Here is a 16,111-nt window from a genome sequence, read left to right as displayed (position 1 = left end):
CTTTGTTCCGCTTTTGGCGGGCTTCTCCACAGAAGCCTCCAAAAGTGGTGCCACTCTGTCTGGGTACCACAGGGGATGTGGGAGGGGGTTTAGGCACCCTGGACTGAGTTACCTTGGTAACTCAAGTCGCACTCTTGTGTGATTGGCCCAAGTGGGGAGCCGGCCGGCTCAACACTTAGCATGTTTGATTGACAGCTAGGCTGAGTGAATGGGGGTGTGCTGCATAAAAGCAGGGCTTTGGGGACTGGAACTTCAGAAGTCGCCACAGGACCTGAGAATCCGACGAGGGAGAAGCTGAGCCGACCTACCACGATGACACCACTGGTGGAGCCCTGCGGAACCGACTCACCACTTCCCGACGACAGAGAAGGTCTCCCGGCTGGAGAGTCTTCTTCCCCTGACTGGTGGGCACAACCAGTTTACCTTTTTTTCCTCGCATCCCAGGACGTCTTGTGGTCGAATTGCCCGTGCCAAGCACCCCGGCAACCAGATAGCCACTTACCACTGGACCGCGAATAAAAGGACCGCTCCTTTTAACTGAGAACTCCGCGGCTGGTTTCTTCCCTGGCAGTGCAACGGACTCCTGTCTTCCTCCCCGACGAGATCCTCTCTTCCCCCGGATGAAGCACCGACTTGTATCCGCTGCCAGGAACAACTGCCCCCACTGGAGTATTCTCCCCACTTTAAGGTACCGTGTCCGCCAGGCCTCCCTTTCTAAAGATTGCTACAAGGTAATAATAATCCCTTAACCTTCTGGACTGGGCTGGCCGCCGTGACCATCTAACTGGTCCCTTTCTTTTGGTCCAACTCTTTCTGAACATTTTCGAGACTCTTATGCACTTTTCAACCATGTGACCTTGGATTTCATTCTGATCCTCTTAAAGTGGATCCGGCTTTCTGAACTCTAACTTCACGGTTTGACTCTGCCTTCCTCTCTTGCTGTGTTCTTTTGAAAGTGTTGGGATCTGTTTCAATTTATGCTCTGCCTTTCTCTCCCTTTTAAACCGAATTATTAGAGTGCCATCTACGTTAAGCGCTCACCGCCGTCTGAAAATAAGTGGGGCTTTACTTAAGACTTGTCTAATATTATTTTAAGGGAGTGTATATCTTTAGTGACCGTGTGTTTGAACTGCTTAAAATGAGTGCCTGTGTGTTTTGTTAGATGTGGTTTTAAATAAATAATTATATCTCTTTTACACCAAGCTCTGGTCAGTGTTTGCTTGTTCTACTGTGTTCTTTTGACCTATTATGAATACTCTGTATACTGCCCAACTCTTCTTGAGGGAAGTCTGACTGCTCAGCCACAGCTACCAAGTGAATCTGTGCGGTACAGACTGCTAACAAGTGGGTTTACTGCCAAACACCTGTAGTCTTAAATCTTTTGCAGTGGTCCCAGAGGGAACTGCACAGGTTTCTGCCTAACAGTGCACGGCACCAAACAGTGAAGCGCTTCCAATTGTGTGTGTAGCATTTTAAGGTAGATGATGCACTGGCCTTGGCGAGAATCTCTTTGCAGTCTGCTAGAAGATCGTAGCCAGCAAATTCTAACGCTGCAGGAGCCAGGCCTTCATGTTTAGCGACCCCGGGTCATGGTGCAGAATTGCACATCCTTCTCTGGAGAGAAGATCTGCTACCACTAGCAGCTTGACTGGAGGGGGCGCCGACATGCTGAGATCTGCCTCGGCCACGCTGGTGCGAAGAGGATCATCCTGCACTGGTACCGTCGGAGTTGATTGATGACTCGAAGAAGTAACGGGAATGGAGGGAATGCATACACAAACAGGCCTTCCCAAGGGAATGAGAATGCCTGCCCCCATGCTCCCTGCCTGGGGGAATCTGCTGGTGAACCACCGGCTCTTGGTGTTTGTAGCCGTCGCAAACAGATCAATCTGGGGACTGCCCCATTTGAGGAAAAGGTTGTCCACTTGGTCCTGCCAACGCTCCCACTCTTGGCAAGAGCACAGCTCCCGGCTGAGAGAGTTGGCAACAGTGTTCTTTACTCCTGCCAGGTGAAATGGAAGAAGGAATATCCTCTGGGCGACCGCCCTGTGCCACAAGTCCCACGCCTCTTTGGAGAGCGCTGGGGATCTGGTGCCCCCGTTTCCAGATGGAAAACATTGTGGTGGTATTGTCCGTGAAGACCCTCACCACCTTGCCCTTGAGGGATGCCAGGAATGACTTCAGGGCCCAAAACACTGCCCGTAGTTTCAGGACATTGATGTACAACGTCTTCTCCGGCAGCCACAGTCCTCTGGCGTGAAGACGTCCGGTGTGGGCTCCCCATCCTTCTAGGGAAGTGTATGTTGTTACTATCTCCTGGTATGGGGCTGTGGAAATCCATGCACCAGCAATATTGGAGCGCATGCCCTACCACCTTATTGCTCGACGGAACTCCTCGTCGAGCGTGATCCTGTCCTGGAAGCCTCCGGACACCTGGACCCAACGGGCGTCGAGGAACTCCTGTAGAGGGTGTATCTGCAACCTGCAGAGCCAGATCAGGTATATACATGACAACATCATGCCGAGTAGAGACTTGATCGTCCTCACTGTGGCGACCCTCAGTGCCAAAAACCGTTGCACTTTGCCTAGGATGGCCGATATTCTCTCCTCCGACGGTGACGCCAGGCAGGCCACCGTGTCGAGTCTGGATCCCAGGAACAGCACGTCCTGCAATGGAGTCAAGTAGGACTTTGCATAATTCACTGAGAACTCCTGTTCCGTCAGCAGGTGGACGGTCTTAGCCGTGTGTTCGACGGCAACGTCCCTTGGTCTGGCTCGGATGAGCCAGTCGTCCAGGTAAGGGTACACGTGGATCCCTTGCAGCGGTAAATGGGCCGCCACCGGCACCAGTCACTTGGTGAAAACTCTGGTCGCCGACTTCATTCCGAAGGGAAGAGCCTTGAACTGGTAATGCTTCTCTTGGATGACGAAGCGCAGAAACTTTGGGGTGTCCTTTGTGGATGGGGACGTGGAAGTAAGCGTCCTCTAGGTCCAATGACGACACAAAGTCTCCCTCTTTCAGCTAGCCGAGAGCATGTGCTGTAGTGTGAGCATCCTGAACTTCTGGAACTTCATATATTTGTTCAGTCATCGCAGGTCGAGAATGGGCTTCCATCCCCCGGACTTCTTTCATACGAGGAAGTACCTTGAGTAAACTCCAGAGCCCCGGAGCCGCTTTGGAACTAGCTCTACCGCCTCTTTGTTTAACATGGCCCTAACCTCCAGCAGCAACTGAGAGATGTGGTTTTCCTTCCGGCCACCAGTGGTATTTGAAGACACTTTTGTTGGCATGTGCATAGTGCATTTCCGTGGGCGAGAGGGTCCAGCACACAACAGTCAGTGGAGATGGTCATCCACACACCGGCGAAGTTCACCAGACGGCCTCCCACCAAGTCCTGGCCGGTTCAATCTTGCATGGAGGTCGACTGGCCGCATTGCAGTCCCCGACGACGACGGAGTCTGCCCCAAAGGGCCTTGGAGCGACCCCTGTTGGCTTCCTGGGTCAAGGAGTGGCAGGGCTGGCGGTAAGAGGAGGAGCTCTCACCGAAACCCTTCGAAGACCGGTTAGACTTGCTTCCTGAGGAACAAAAGGACTGTTGTTGTTGTAGCGTGCACAGGGCATGTACAGTCTCCGTCTTGATGGCCTGGATGGATTCATCCATAGCCTTCCCGAACCGGTTGTCTCTGTCAAAGGGCAGGTCCAAAACCCTTGTCTGGACCTCCTGCTTAAAGTTGGTGGCCTTTAGCCAGCCACGACGGTGAAGGTAGAGGCCATTTCACATCTGGCGGAAACCAGTATCCGCAATGTCCAGGGCCACCGTGATGGCGTGGTCCAATGACACCTCACCTTCTTGAAGGATCTCCAAAGTCTCTACCCGCTAGTCATCAGGGAGGAAGTCCAGGAGCGGTGCCAGTTTAAACCACACCTCCCGGTTGTATCTGGCCATGATTGAGAGGGCGTTGGCAGCCTTGACTGTCGTTGCCGCAGAGTAGATAACCTTTCAACCCATAGCATCCAATTTCTTCCCCTTGTTGTCCGGAGGGGTGGACGATGAAGAAAACGCTGAGTATGACGTTTTCTTCCTGGCGGTCACTGAGTTCAGCGACGGTTGAGACTGCAAGCACTTGGGCGCAGAGTCCGGCAACCTGTATTTTTTCTCCAGCCGGTCTCTCTTCGCTGGGGCTGTCGAGGGGTTCTTCATCAGAGCCAGCCCATCATCCAAAACATCGTCCAGGAGTGAGACCGAAAGGGTGGTCTTCCACTTAGCCTCCCGGCACTGATATAAGAAACTTACCTTCTTTTCTTCCGGCATGAAATGGAAAAGCAACAACGCTCGGGCAATCATTGCATGGAAGGATCCTACTTCATCTGTAGGGGAGGCCTTGGGGGGAGGCGACGGGAGGTTCCCCGATCCTGCCGTCATTTACATCCAAGCCCGTTGTCATTGTGTCGGATTCCGTCTCCCTTGGGGGAAGAGGGAGGCGATGGGTGGCACCGGGCGTGGGATGCTCCCTCCTCTTCTTGGCCAGCAGTTCCCCTGGTGTCAACGGGGTTACCGGGTCTGGTGCCATGGGTGGAGCGGGTGAGGGGGTCGTTGGCATCCTCCTCTGTATCTCTGCCTCCGTGTGGAGGGTCGAAAGGATGTCCAGTGAAAGATCCTTCAGTGGTACCTGGGGAGTAGGCATGCTGGGCCCAGGGGCCTCGTCATCTCAGGGCCCCTTCGTCGTCTCCATCAGCGGTATCATTGTCATCGTGGGATGATTCTCAGACGTCCCCTTTGTCGTCATTGTCTCCATGGTCGGTGTGACTGGAAAGGATCTCATCCTCGTCGGCTGAAGAAATGTCTGTTCCTTGGAGGCCTTCACCACCACCCGTACCCCTTCCTTGGGGTCCTGAGGGGTTGGTCTCAGGCTGAGGTCTGGCATCCTCTTCTCCGGAGTCTTCCCAACAGGCTTGCTCGAAGCCTCCCTCCTGGGAGGAATAGACACCCTGGCCGTCATCTGGGTACCCTGGGCCAGGTCCGCCCCTACGGCCTTAGAGAGGGACACCACCACCACCTCGATGGAGGAGGACGATTTTGCCTAGTGCACCTGGGCCTTCACGGAAAGGCCAGACCCCTTGTCTTAATAATAAGTTGCTTGGCCTTCTCCTTCAGGACCGGGTCAGGCGCCTTGTCCTGTTTGGCCTTCTCCTTCGGGGCCGGATTGGACCCCTTGTCTCCTTTGGCCTTCTCCAACAAGACCATTGGATGCGAGGGAGCCGGCTTGGCGGGAACTGGTAAGGACAGCTGGGGCCGCACCATGGGTGGGGTCACTGGAACCCCCGGTGGAGTGGCCGGGGGCGCCGCCAGCAGAACTGGAGTGGGCATGTCCCTTATCACATCCCTGAGGACGATTCCCATTTGCGGAGACCTCATGAGGGTCATAACATTTATTAAAAACCTGTCTTCACAGGCCGGTGGAGCGCTTGGAGGCGCGGACATGGGCTCGGACCTGAGCGCACTCTGCCTTACTATCTACTGGGTGTATCTGCCCTGCGATGATGAAGGATATGCCGTAGGCCTCCTCCCCGGGGAAGGTCAGTGCCACCTGGAAACTTGTTCCCCTACCTGTTCCCCAAAGGCGGATGGTGTCGAGCGAGGAGCCGTTCTCTCTGGCCCAGCGGCCATTTTGTCGGGCTGCGCGACATGTGCCTGTGTCGTGGCGTTTGCTGCAACGGGGCCTGGCTTCTTCCAAGACTCTTGGCGGTTGTTGCCTGCCCTGCACCTCAGCACGAGGACCGGTAGGCAAATTGCCCTCGGCTGTGTCGCCGGTAGTAGCGATTACAGGCACCCCCTCAGACATTTGTCTGCTACTAGGGCGTAGCCCCCCGGGCCTAAACCCAGTAACAGAACCTTGCGGTCTCTCAGTGACGGCACTGGTAGGATCTCCTTATCCCTCAGCCTGGTGGCCAGTCGCTGTAGCAGCCTCTGTACCCGCCCTGGTACAAGAACCTGAAAAGTCCCTCCCGCTGGTGCAGGAGTCGCCTTTGCGGGGTGCAGATGAAAAAAGAGCCTTTACCTTGGGCATGGATTTGTGCTTGACGAATTCCTTCAAGTCCTCTGGAGGCGACCTGCCGAAGAACTCCCTCCACCAAGCTAGCCTGTTCTTCAGAGCTCGAGATGATAGCGTGTTGCACGCATACAGCCCTCGCAGCTGTGGTCGGGGCCAAGGCAGCGGAGGCCAAGAGCACGGGGAGGAGCCCCTCGCAGGCTGGACACTTGTTGAAGCCCGCTGATGCAGACATGCGCCGGGAAGAAGCGTGGCACCACAGGACAGAGGTATCTGAATAAAGACAAAAAAAGAAGAAGACAAAAGACACTTAACTGGGGAAGAGCGTATGGAATTACTAAGCCAGAGGCCTAATCCAGGAGCGCTGGTGAAAGTGGTCCGTTCCAGTTGACGCGGAAAAGAGCACTGGGGAGTGTCGCCGGTGCGTGGCGTAAGGGGAGCGCATTCTCCCAGGGCCATGCCCCCACCCGCCTTTAAATTTAAAGGGGAGGAAGATTTTTCTGGTGAAAAATATTACGTCTCCCGTCCCTAGCGAGGGACGCCCATACAATATGGAGGAAAGGGGACAGGACGTAGGAGTAAGACATGAATGCCTTCTCTTTCCGAGGCAAGCCACTACCAAGTCAGCATCCTGGTGAAGACCCTGGGTGCCGGAGATAGACTGAACAACAGCACTTATAGTGGCAGTGCCCCACTGTGAATCTCAGGTACTTTCTGTGCCTCCTACGAATAGGAACATGGAAATAAGCATCCTGGAGATCCAAAGAGAACAAGCCAGTCTTGCAGGTAGATGGCTTGAAGGATCTGAGCCACAGTAACCATCTTGACTTGTCCTTGCGTAAGTAGAGACCGAAGAGCCACAGTCCAGAATGGGATGCAACCCCCAGTCTTTCTTCCGCACCAAAAAATAGGTTCACTATCAGCCCTTGCCTTGTTCCGAGCAGGATAATGGATCTATGGCCCCTCTCGCTATAAGCTGATGAACCTCCGACAGCAGAAGGGGGTCCGGAGACGAGCACTTGTTGGCCTGGATACGGTTTGGTGGAAATGTTGTCCCGAACAGTGGAATAGTGTTGAAAGTCTGTTTCATAGGGGCTTAACACATAGGGCTGCCGAGGGTGCAGCAGAAGCTGGCAAGCCTCTGCCTCCTTTAACAGCACCCTGTACCCCAACCCCTGTTTGGACAGCACTGTACTTGTTTGCCAGAAAGCCTGTCCTCTGCCACTGTGGGCATATGAGTTGAAGGGGCGAAAACCTCTACCCATGCCTATGGAGGCCATAGACTGTTGCTGCTGAACCGCTAGGCTTAGAAACTTGCAGTCGACTTCGAAGTTTTAAACTTCTGGATGGACTCATCAGTATTTGTACAGAACAGATTTGTTGCCAACAAATGGCATGTCCAGGAGTTTGGCTTGGACATCCAGATTGAAACCAGAGGTTCTCAACCACGAATGGCTCCTCAATATTGGTTCAGTAGCCATCATCCTTGCCAGGCACTCGGCAGTATACAGGCCTGCTTGAAGGATCCGACGCAAAGCCTCCTTGCCCTCCTTCAACAGGGCTTCAAAGCCCCCCCCCCATATCATCTGCAGGGGGGTGCTCTGCAGTCTCTGAGATCGAGAACCAAAGACTAAAAGAAAAATTGGGCAAGGCACAGAAGGATGGACAGGGGCTTGGACCGCCTGAAACAAAAACCTTTCTTCCACAGGCATCCAGTCTCTTGCACTCCTGGTCCGGGGGCAAAGAGGGTAAAGACGTTGTCTTCATGTTTGCCTTGGCTGCCTGAACAACTAGGCTCTTTATGGAGTCATGAAAACACAGGAATGATGGATTAGAAGGTGCTGGCCTGTGCTTCTTTGCGAAATCCCAGTCTACAGTTGGGACTGAGGACATTTACCATAATTCCATGATTGGCACTTGAACTGCATAGTTAAAAGGAAATAATATCTTTCTCTGTGGACCTTCATCCAGAGTATCTGTCCACTCAAACTGCACTTTGTGTTAGAAGGGGCTGATAACCTTAAGGTTACAACTACCTTACCTGTCAGGCCTTGAAAAGAGGCCTGAGGCTTTCTTGGTTTAGGAGCAGGGAGCATATTGAATTCCGAGAAATGTCCAGTCCACGTGCTTCTAACAAGTCAGCTGCATGACCCGCCAAGTCACCATCCACTTTATAAAAGTTTTCAGAGAAATCCTCAACTTCCGTGGGGCACAGAGGCTCCAACCCAAAGGGGAAAGGATCGCCCTCTTCATCATTAACGCACCACTAAGGAGCAGAGGAAACTTCTGAGGAACCTTGGTGCCTCTGACACCGGTCAGTGCTGCAGAGAGGAATTGGGGTCTGAAGTCCTATGTTGGAAGACTGAGCGGTGCGGCTCTGAGACAAATCTTGTTTGTTTTAGCCGTGTCTGAGCCAAAGGGTGTATGGGTGAGGTTTTTGGGTTGTCGCTACCAGCTTGTTCGAGGTTGGTGGATTTCAACTGCGAAGTTGGCGGCAAGGCCGGAGCCTTCAGAGCCTGGGCCGAAACCACCTGGCGAAGATGTCTAGCATCTTTAGGCGAAAGGCCTCCCATTCCTGAGGTGGAGATTTGGATGTGGAAAAGCACCTGGGGTGCCTGTTCCTCAAAGGGGTCCCCTGGAGCAAAGACTCTTCTTCCTCATGGCGAAAGACTAGTGTTTTGAAGGCCCACCGGGGAACAAGATGTCTTCTTGTTTTTGTGCTTGTGGTCAGAGGACCGTTCTTCAGTTTGACATTCTGTGCCCAGCGACCTCAAACTGGTCCGTCTGCCACCCTTTTCGTAGTGGTGAATAGTTTCACTGCTAGCTCATAAAGTGCCTTTGGGTGCATCGATTGGCTAGACCTGCAGTCCCGAGTGTCATGCTCCTCTCAAAAACAGCACAAGCAGATCATGTGAGGAACGGAGACGGACATTTGGGGGCCCACATTCGACGCAATATTTAAAACCTACAGTGTTCTTGAAGCGAGCAGAGGACATGGAAAAAAGGAACTAAGGTCAGGGGATGCAGCGCCTCAGTATATGTACTAGCCCCAACGTCATGTCAAGTTTCTGACGAGCAGCTGGCCGGGAGACCAATATCATGGATGAGGCGTCCGTGGGAGGACCAAATCCATTAAAAATACGTTTTACAATCAATAGTAAACTGCTTTATGTAATCAAGAAGTCAGTGTTATTAAGCTCTAATAATATACTCTTTTGCATGTTCGAGGGTTTTGGCACACAAGCAGCAATAGTTGCAACGTTTTTCACAAATGAGTCTTATTTTGCTTTCACAATGCACCAGGAGTATGCTTTTTTCTTTTATTTTTTTTTAAAAGAGCCACTGTTTATCAAACACTCCAGAGGCACAACATATATGCCTAGAATCAGCTGGCAAACAAGCATCCAAAAGTGTATACATCAAACCAAATCCAAATGGATTATTTTACATACTATGTACACTTTCCTAGACACACTACGTAAAAGTAGGAAATACCATAGTTTCCAATGTTCTTACCAGTTTCTTCCGCAATATTTGCTAGTTTCCACATAGTCAGTTTCTCTGTGTGGTCAGGTTGGCTTGGATAGCCTGGAGCAGGACGTATTCCTTCATAGCGGATCTTGCGAAGTTCAGAAACATCCAACTCTTCACTGCTGCAGTAACTCCAGAAATCTTTTCGTACCCTTTCATGTAGCTCCTCTGCGAATGCCTTAATTTTGAGAGTATACACACCCTTAGCACTCAATGGTAGATGTAAGCAAATATAATTCTTAAAAAGGCAATTGTGTGACTGTCCCATTAAAAGCAGTGCAACCTGCTTAGGCAAACCATTTACATGACACTGTATATAAGCGATGTATCCAGTAGCTTTGCCGCTGCTATGTTTGTCAGCCATTAGTGACCTTCCGGTACACTTATTAACGGAAAGTACATTTGACAAGAGAACAATTGCAAAATTAAAGTTACTCACCTTAATGACTACAGTACTCCTAGTCCTTAGTTCCCTTTCATCCATCCTTATAGGTGTACCCCAGCATGGGGACGGTACCAGAACATTTTGTCAGCTAAGAAAATTAGCGTTCGCTTTAAATTTAGTATAGCGAACAGGGCACAGCCCCGGGTGTGGGCATGCCTACTGGGCCCCGCTCTCCGGCACATCACCTCAGTCCCCTTTTGACACATTGGACGCTTGTAAACCTGGCTGTACTGACAATTTTTAGGCCCTGGCCTACTGGCGCGGGAAGGTGGGTGGGGGATATGGAGGAAAGGGGACTAAAGACTGAGTACTGTAGTCAATAGGGTGAGTAACCTTTATTACTCATACGTCCCGTCCCCTTTCCTCCATCCATATGGGTGGATTCCACCAAAACAACCAAAACTGGGTGGTGAACAAGAGTCTAGCTAGAGGCAAACAAGTTCTGGAAGACTTCCTGCCCAAACTCAGCATATTTCCTGAAGCTTATGTCCAAGGAGTAATGCCTGCAGAAACCTGAGGGTGAGGCCTAAGTAGCTCGCTTGCTGATGGTCTCCCAGGAGGTGTGCCTTTGCCACGCCACCACTGTGGCCTTGGCCCTTACCGCGTGAGCGTGGATTCCCTCTCGCACCTTCTTGCCCAGGGCAGTGTAAGCCTCAGAAAAGGCCAGAACCATCCAGCGGCAATGGATGTCTTAGACGCCCGAGTCCAAGAGACCATGCCCCCAAATGTGACAAACAGAGGGTCTGTCTTCCTTAGCGGCTTTATCCGGGAGAGTACAGACGCTGAAACGCAAGGTAGACTAAGACATCATAGAAGCTGGCTATACATAGTGAATAGAATGCAGGTGAAGCCACCATTATTTAGAAGCTGGACATCAGTATCATGATTTTAGTAAGCCAGGACCTATGAAGCTGGAAGGGAAAACTATTGCAGCAAGAATAAGCAGAATCGTGGAGCTGCATGGCGAGGTTGTCTGGCCTGGAGTCAAGATTGACGCAGCCAAGGTCAGCCATCTATTCTGGAAATGAGCGAACGTGCGGAGGATGAATCATCCCTTGTTAAGGTGCAAAGAAAGTACACCAAGAGTGCCACGTTTTATTCATTTAGAGCATTTAGACCCTCCAAAATGGACCAACTCGCGGTCTCCTGTCACGTGAGCCGAGGATGAAAATAAGAGTTCGAACTTGGAGTCGCAGAGACTACAATAAGTGCCCTCACTCCTGTGCATTCCCAAGACAGGGATACTTTGCAAGGCCAAGTACAAAGACAATCTTCATAGCAGAAGGCATGGGCGAGGAGAGATGCTGGGCTAATTGGGTGGGGAGGAAGTGTCATGCCCCATCTCCTTGCACCTGGATCTGGGCTTACATGCTGCTAAATGAACCGAATGTTCCAGACATGGCACAAGCGGGACAACCAATTATAGTAGTCCATATAACGAAGGACCTTATAGTTTGAAGACCAATGAGAAACTGTGCATCTAATGTTTCAGAAGATTACATGTTTTAGAGGTAGGCATATGTTGTCCACCTGATAGTGGGCAGCCAATCACAATCCTAGTTCCTATAGAAAGTATACTTGATGTTCCCCTTAGCCAATCCTGACCCTTGATAGGTTTTTCATTATTGCCACATAGTATGACGTCACCTCTGACGTATTTTTTATATAAAACCATGTTTTGTGTAACGATCATTGAGAGACTGAGCATCCGTTATTTGATGTTCATTGTAAACTCCCTGTTTTAGATGATTATTAATAAAATGGTACTTTGTCATCTTCTTGAGTTGGATCCCATCTATTACATATGCATGTTGCTAAAGGCCCCTTAGCTCACGTGGTAGCAATGCAGATGGTTTAAAGATCCAAATTAGTTCTGCTCCAGAGTTTCAGACGATCGGGCATCCTGCGCCATTACATGGAAGATCGCGGAATGGAGTGCGGTTGAACAGAAATAAACTTGCAAGAAGAACCGAGATGGTGGGCAGGTCCCCCTTTGAATACATCCCTGCTCGGTTTCCACAGGTGCTCTGCAGACGGAAGGTGAAGTGGTCGGATTGAAGGAGGAGTCGATACCGAAGGCCTCGAGTCGATTAACAAATGGTAAGTAGACTAAGGGGAATGGCAATATAAACGGACGGGATTGTGATAATTTTGACTAACGGGAAATATTTGGAAGATAAGAGAGACTACCTAGGAGTCCTAATTCAAGATAATTAGAAGGAAACATTTCAGACTCCAACGGGAGTAGAAGTAGAGAAAAATGCACAGGTCAGGGCTGTGTAAGATGTCTCAAACCCTGTATAGGGTAAAATAAAAGCGAGGGAAGAGTACCCCTTATTATAAATGAGAAATAAAGAGAGGGAAGGTGTCTCAGTGTTTTATAAAGTGTAATGTGTGACTAGTCTAAATGTTGTTTGTTGAATAAAATATCGAGGCGCAACAGAATTGTGAAGAGTTGGAAAATAACAGTGATTAAAGATAAAGTGTAGCAAAACGATTGGCGCCAATCAAAATAATAGGTAGGTAATTGAAATAAGAGGATTGAGCAGCAATTGATGGCGCTTGCTCATATTTGTTGTTTTAAAATGTTAGAAGCAGTGATTTAAGTTAAAATAAATGGTTTATTTAACAAGCTGGTAAGTATTGGCCGTCGATTGAGACTTGTCATTATGGAGGACACTCCTCATGCACCTATGCAAGTCACTGCCAAAACACGCGCCCAAACTCTAACAGTATAGCGCAGAATGGGTAAAGGGCACAGCACATAAAATGTTTATGCCATGGCCACAAGGGGAGATCATTGTCAAAAGTGGTATTGCAACACATGACAACATACTTGCACGCCGCATACACAGGGAAGAAATATGAGAAAAGATGAGCAATTTTAGAACTTTGGAAGATGTACCCAGAAGAAAAAGGAAGATCCCCCACCTGAGGAGTGGATGCTTAATCAGCATAAGGGGGAAGGCGTTGCACACTCAGCCCCCCTTAACTTGTCTGAAATAAAGAGTGTTATTACAGAAGAGATGAACAAGTTACTTCTTACCTTGTAACGTTCTTTCGATGGGATGTTCCTCCGACGTATTCCTTATCTTTGCTAATACGTTTCCAGCTTGCTGGCCTCGGAATTATTTTCTGTAGAGGGCACTGCGCGTTGACGTCCGCCGAGTCGATGTCCCTCGACGGCCACCGTATCGGCACCGACATCACCATGCCCATAAATAGCCACGCGCGGCGTCCGTTGCTCAGTTCCGTTTTGTAGCATAAGAAAAGTCATGCCTGAATTGGTTATTGACCTTGAAGGAGCGTAAGCTGCAACCACAAGGGCAGTATTACTGCGGGGATGGATGGGAGGGGCGATAAGGAATACGTCGGAGCAACATCCCATCGAAAGAACGTTACAAGGTAAGCAGTAACTTGTTCTTCGAAGGGATTGTGTCCTCCGACGTATTCCTTATCTTTGATAGACTCCCATAGCAGTAGCATGTAATTGAAGGTGGGAGTAAGAATGTCATGTATCCCTTTAGGGATGCACCGAATGTAATACGGCTTTGCCAAATCTGGTCTCTTGACTAGTGGAGGAATCCAGGTTGTAAAATTTTGTGAATGTATGTGCGGACGACCATGTGGCAGCCGCACATATGTCTCTGACCGGTACCCCTCTTTGGAGGGCCAAGGAGGCAGCGATACCCCTGGTTGAATGAGCCCTAAGATTTTGGGGTGGCTCTTTCCCTGCCAGTTTGTAACATTCCAGAATGGCCAAAATAATCCACCTGGAAATGGTTTGTTTTGTTATGGGTAATCCCAACTTGTGACTTGAGTATCCTACAAACAGTTAGTCTGCTTGCCTTATCCTAGCCATTCTGCTGATGTAAAAGCTTCGAGCTCGCCTTGGGTCCAGCCTATGTAGCCTTTCTTCCTCTTTCCCCGGATGGGGAGGAGGGTAGAACGAAGGTAAGGTAATTTTCTGAGTAATATGAAATTCAGAAACCACCTTTGGGAGGAAATTAGGCTTCACCGTAGGACAACTTTGTCCTTGTGGAAAATTGTATGTGGGGGTTTACAGGAGAGAGCTTGTAGCTCGCTCACCCTCCTAGCAGATGTTAGTGCTACCAATAGAACAGTTTTAAGCGTGAGAAATCTCAGCGAACAAGAGTGAAGTGGTTCGAATGGAGTGTCCATTAGGAAGTTTAAGACTAAATTTAAGTCCCATAAGGGAACTAGGAATGGTTTTGGAGGATAAACATTAGTTAATCCCTTGAGAAATTGTATCACTAGAGGTAGTTTGAAATACGATGGTTCCTCCGCAGTGCGCTTGAAGATTGAAAGCGCTTCGAGTTAGCCTTTTACAGTGCCAACTTGAAGCCCTGAGTTTGCCAAGTAGAGTAGAAACGATAACACCGTTGGTGTACCACATGAAAAAGGGTCGATATTTTCTTCTCTACACCAGCTGCAAAATTTGTTCCAACGGCAGCGGTATAAAGACTTTGTTGCTGGCCTTCTGGCCGAAAGCAACACCTCCATGACGTCATCAGGGAGATCCCAATCCTTGTACCTCACCCTTTCAGAAGCCAAGCGTGAAGGTTGAGGGTTCTGATGTCTGGATGGAGAACCTGACCTCCCTTCTGTGAGAGAATGGAAGACGGATTGGAGGGCAGATGGACATATCTAGAAGGTCCGGGTACCACGTTCTCCTGGCCCAGTCCGGGGCAATTAAGATCATGGTTTTCCGGAATCTTCTCAACCTCCTGATCATTTGAGGAATAACAGGGACTGGTGGAAACATGTAAAGGAGTGGAAACTCCCAGTCCACTACGAACGCGTCTCCTAGAGCTCCTCTCGGGGGAAATTCCCTTGAACAGAACAGATCGCACTTCCTGTTGGTGCTTGTGGCGAACAGATCCACCTGAGGGGTACCCCAAAAGGCGAAGATCTCTTGAAGGACTTCCTGAGCTAGCTCCCACTCGTAGGAGACTGTGCTCTGCCTGCTCAGAGTGTCTGCTGTCAAGTTCTTCTCTCCAGCTAGGTGGACTGCCGACAGAGAGATTCCTTCCTGAATTGCCCAAAACCAGAGCTGCATTGCCTCTCTACACTGTGGCAGTGACCCTACGCCTCCTCTTTTGTTGAGGTAGTGCATGGCCACCGTGTTGTCCGTCATTATTAGGACATTTCTCCCCTGTAGTGATGGCAGGAAAGCTTTCAGCGCTAGTCTGATCGCTCTCAGCTCCAATAGGTTGATGTGTACTCTGGACTCCGATGGAGACCAACGACCGCTGATGGTCAAGTCGTTGGCATGGGCTCCCCACCCCGTGAGTGAGGCGTCTGTGACTACTGTTATCTCCGGCCATGGTTGCCAAAACAGTTCTCCTTTCAAGATGTTCTCTGGATAGGCCCACCATTGAAGGTCGCGGGCTACCTTGTCCGGAATCCGGAGGAGATTTGTCATTCTCCCTGAGAATTGCGACCACTGAGTTCTCAGTGCCCACTGAAGAGATCTCATTCTCAGGCGAGCCTCTGGCACAAGGAAGATGCAGGATGCCATGAGGCCTAGCAACCTCAAAACGTCAAAGGCTGGGAGACGTTGGGCATTTTGAAACTTGTTGACCGTCTGCAGAATATCTTGAGCCCTCACCTCTGGTGGCGAGGCTTTTCCCAGGGAAGTGTTCAGGACCGCTCCAATGAACTGGAGTCTCTGTGATGGTATTATCTGTGACTTCTTTAAATTGAGGGAGAAGCCCAGTTTGTGAAGGAAGTGGCAGACATAATCTAGCTGGGTCTGAGCTTGTTCCGAAGATACAGCCCTGATCAGCCAATCGTCCAGGTAGGGGTAGACGTGGATCCATTCCCTCCTTAGACTTGCAGCCACTACCGATATTAGCTTGGTGAAGACCCTCGGGGCGGAGGTCAGCCCAAATGGCAGAACTCGAAATTGATAATGAGAGTCGCCAATTGCGAACCTCAGGTATTTCCTGTGTTTGAGATGGATTGGCACATGGAAATAAGCATCCTGAAGGTCCAGAGATACCAGCCAGTCCTGGAGCTGAAGGGCCTGAAGGATCTGAGAGAGAGTTGCCATCTTGAACT

General features: G+C 50.3%; 1 protein-coding gene across 1 annotated transcript in view; it reads right to left on the bottom strand.

Moving 5' to 3' along the window:
• The window catches only part of MTR (5-methyltetrahydrofolate-homocysteine methyltransferase), a 1,960,411-nt gene that overhangs the window by 147,668 nt on the left and 1,796,632 nt on the right, over positions 1–16,111 (bottom strand). Inside the window, exon 31 of the mRNA XM_069607970.1 lies at positions 9,568–9,760. Coding sequence (XP_069464071.1) covers positions 9,568–9,760 — 193 coding nt within the window. The remainder of the gene's footprint in view (positions 1–9,567; positions 9,761–16,111) is intronic.

This window comes from Ambystoma mexicanum, chromosome 4q (genome assembly GCF_040938575.1).
Source record: "Ambystoma mexicanum isolate Mex_15411 chromosome 4q, UKY_AmexF1_1, whole genome shotgun sequence".
NCBI lineage: Eukaryota > Metazoa > Chordata > Amphibia > Caudata > Ambystomatidae > Ambystoma > Ambystoma mexicanum.
The sequence above is the reverse complement of the archived record's forward strand: the minus strand, read 5'-3'. Positions and strand labels throughout refer to the sequence as shown.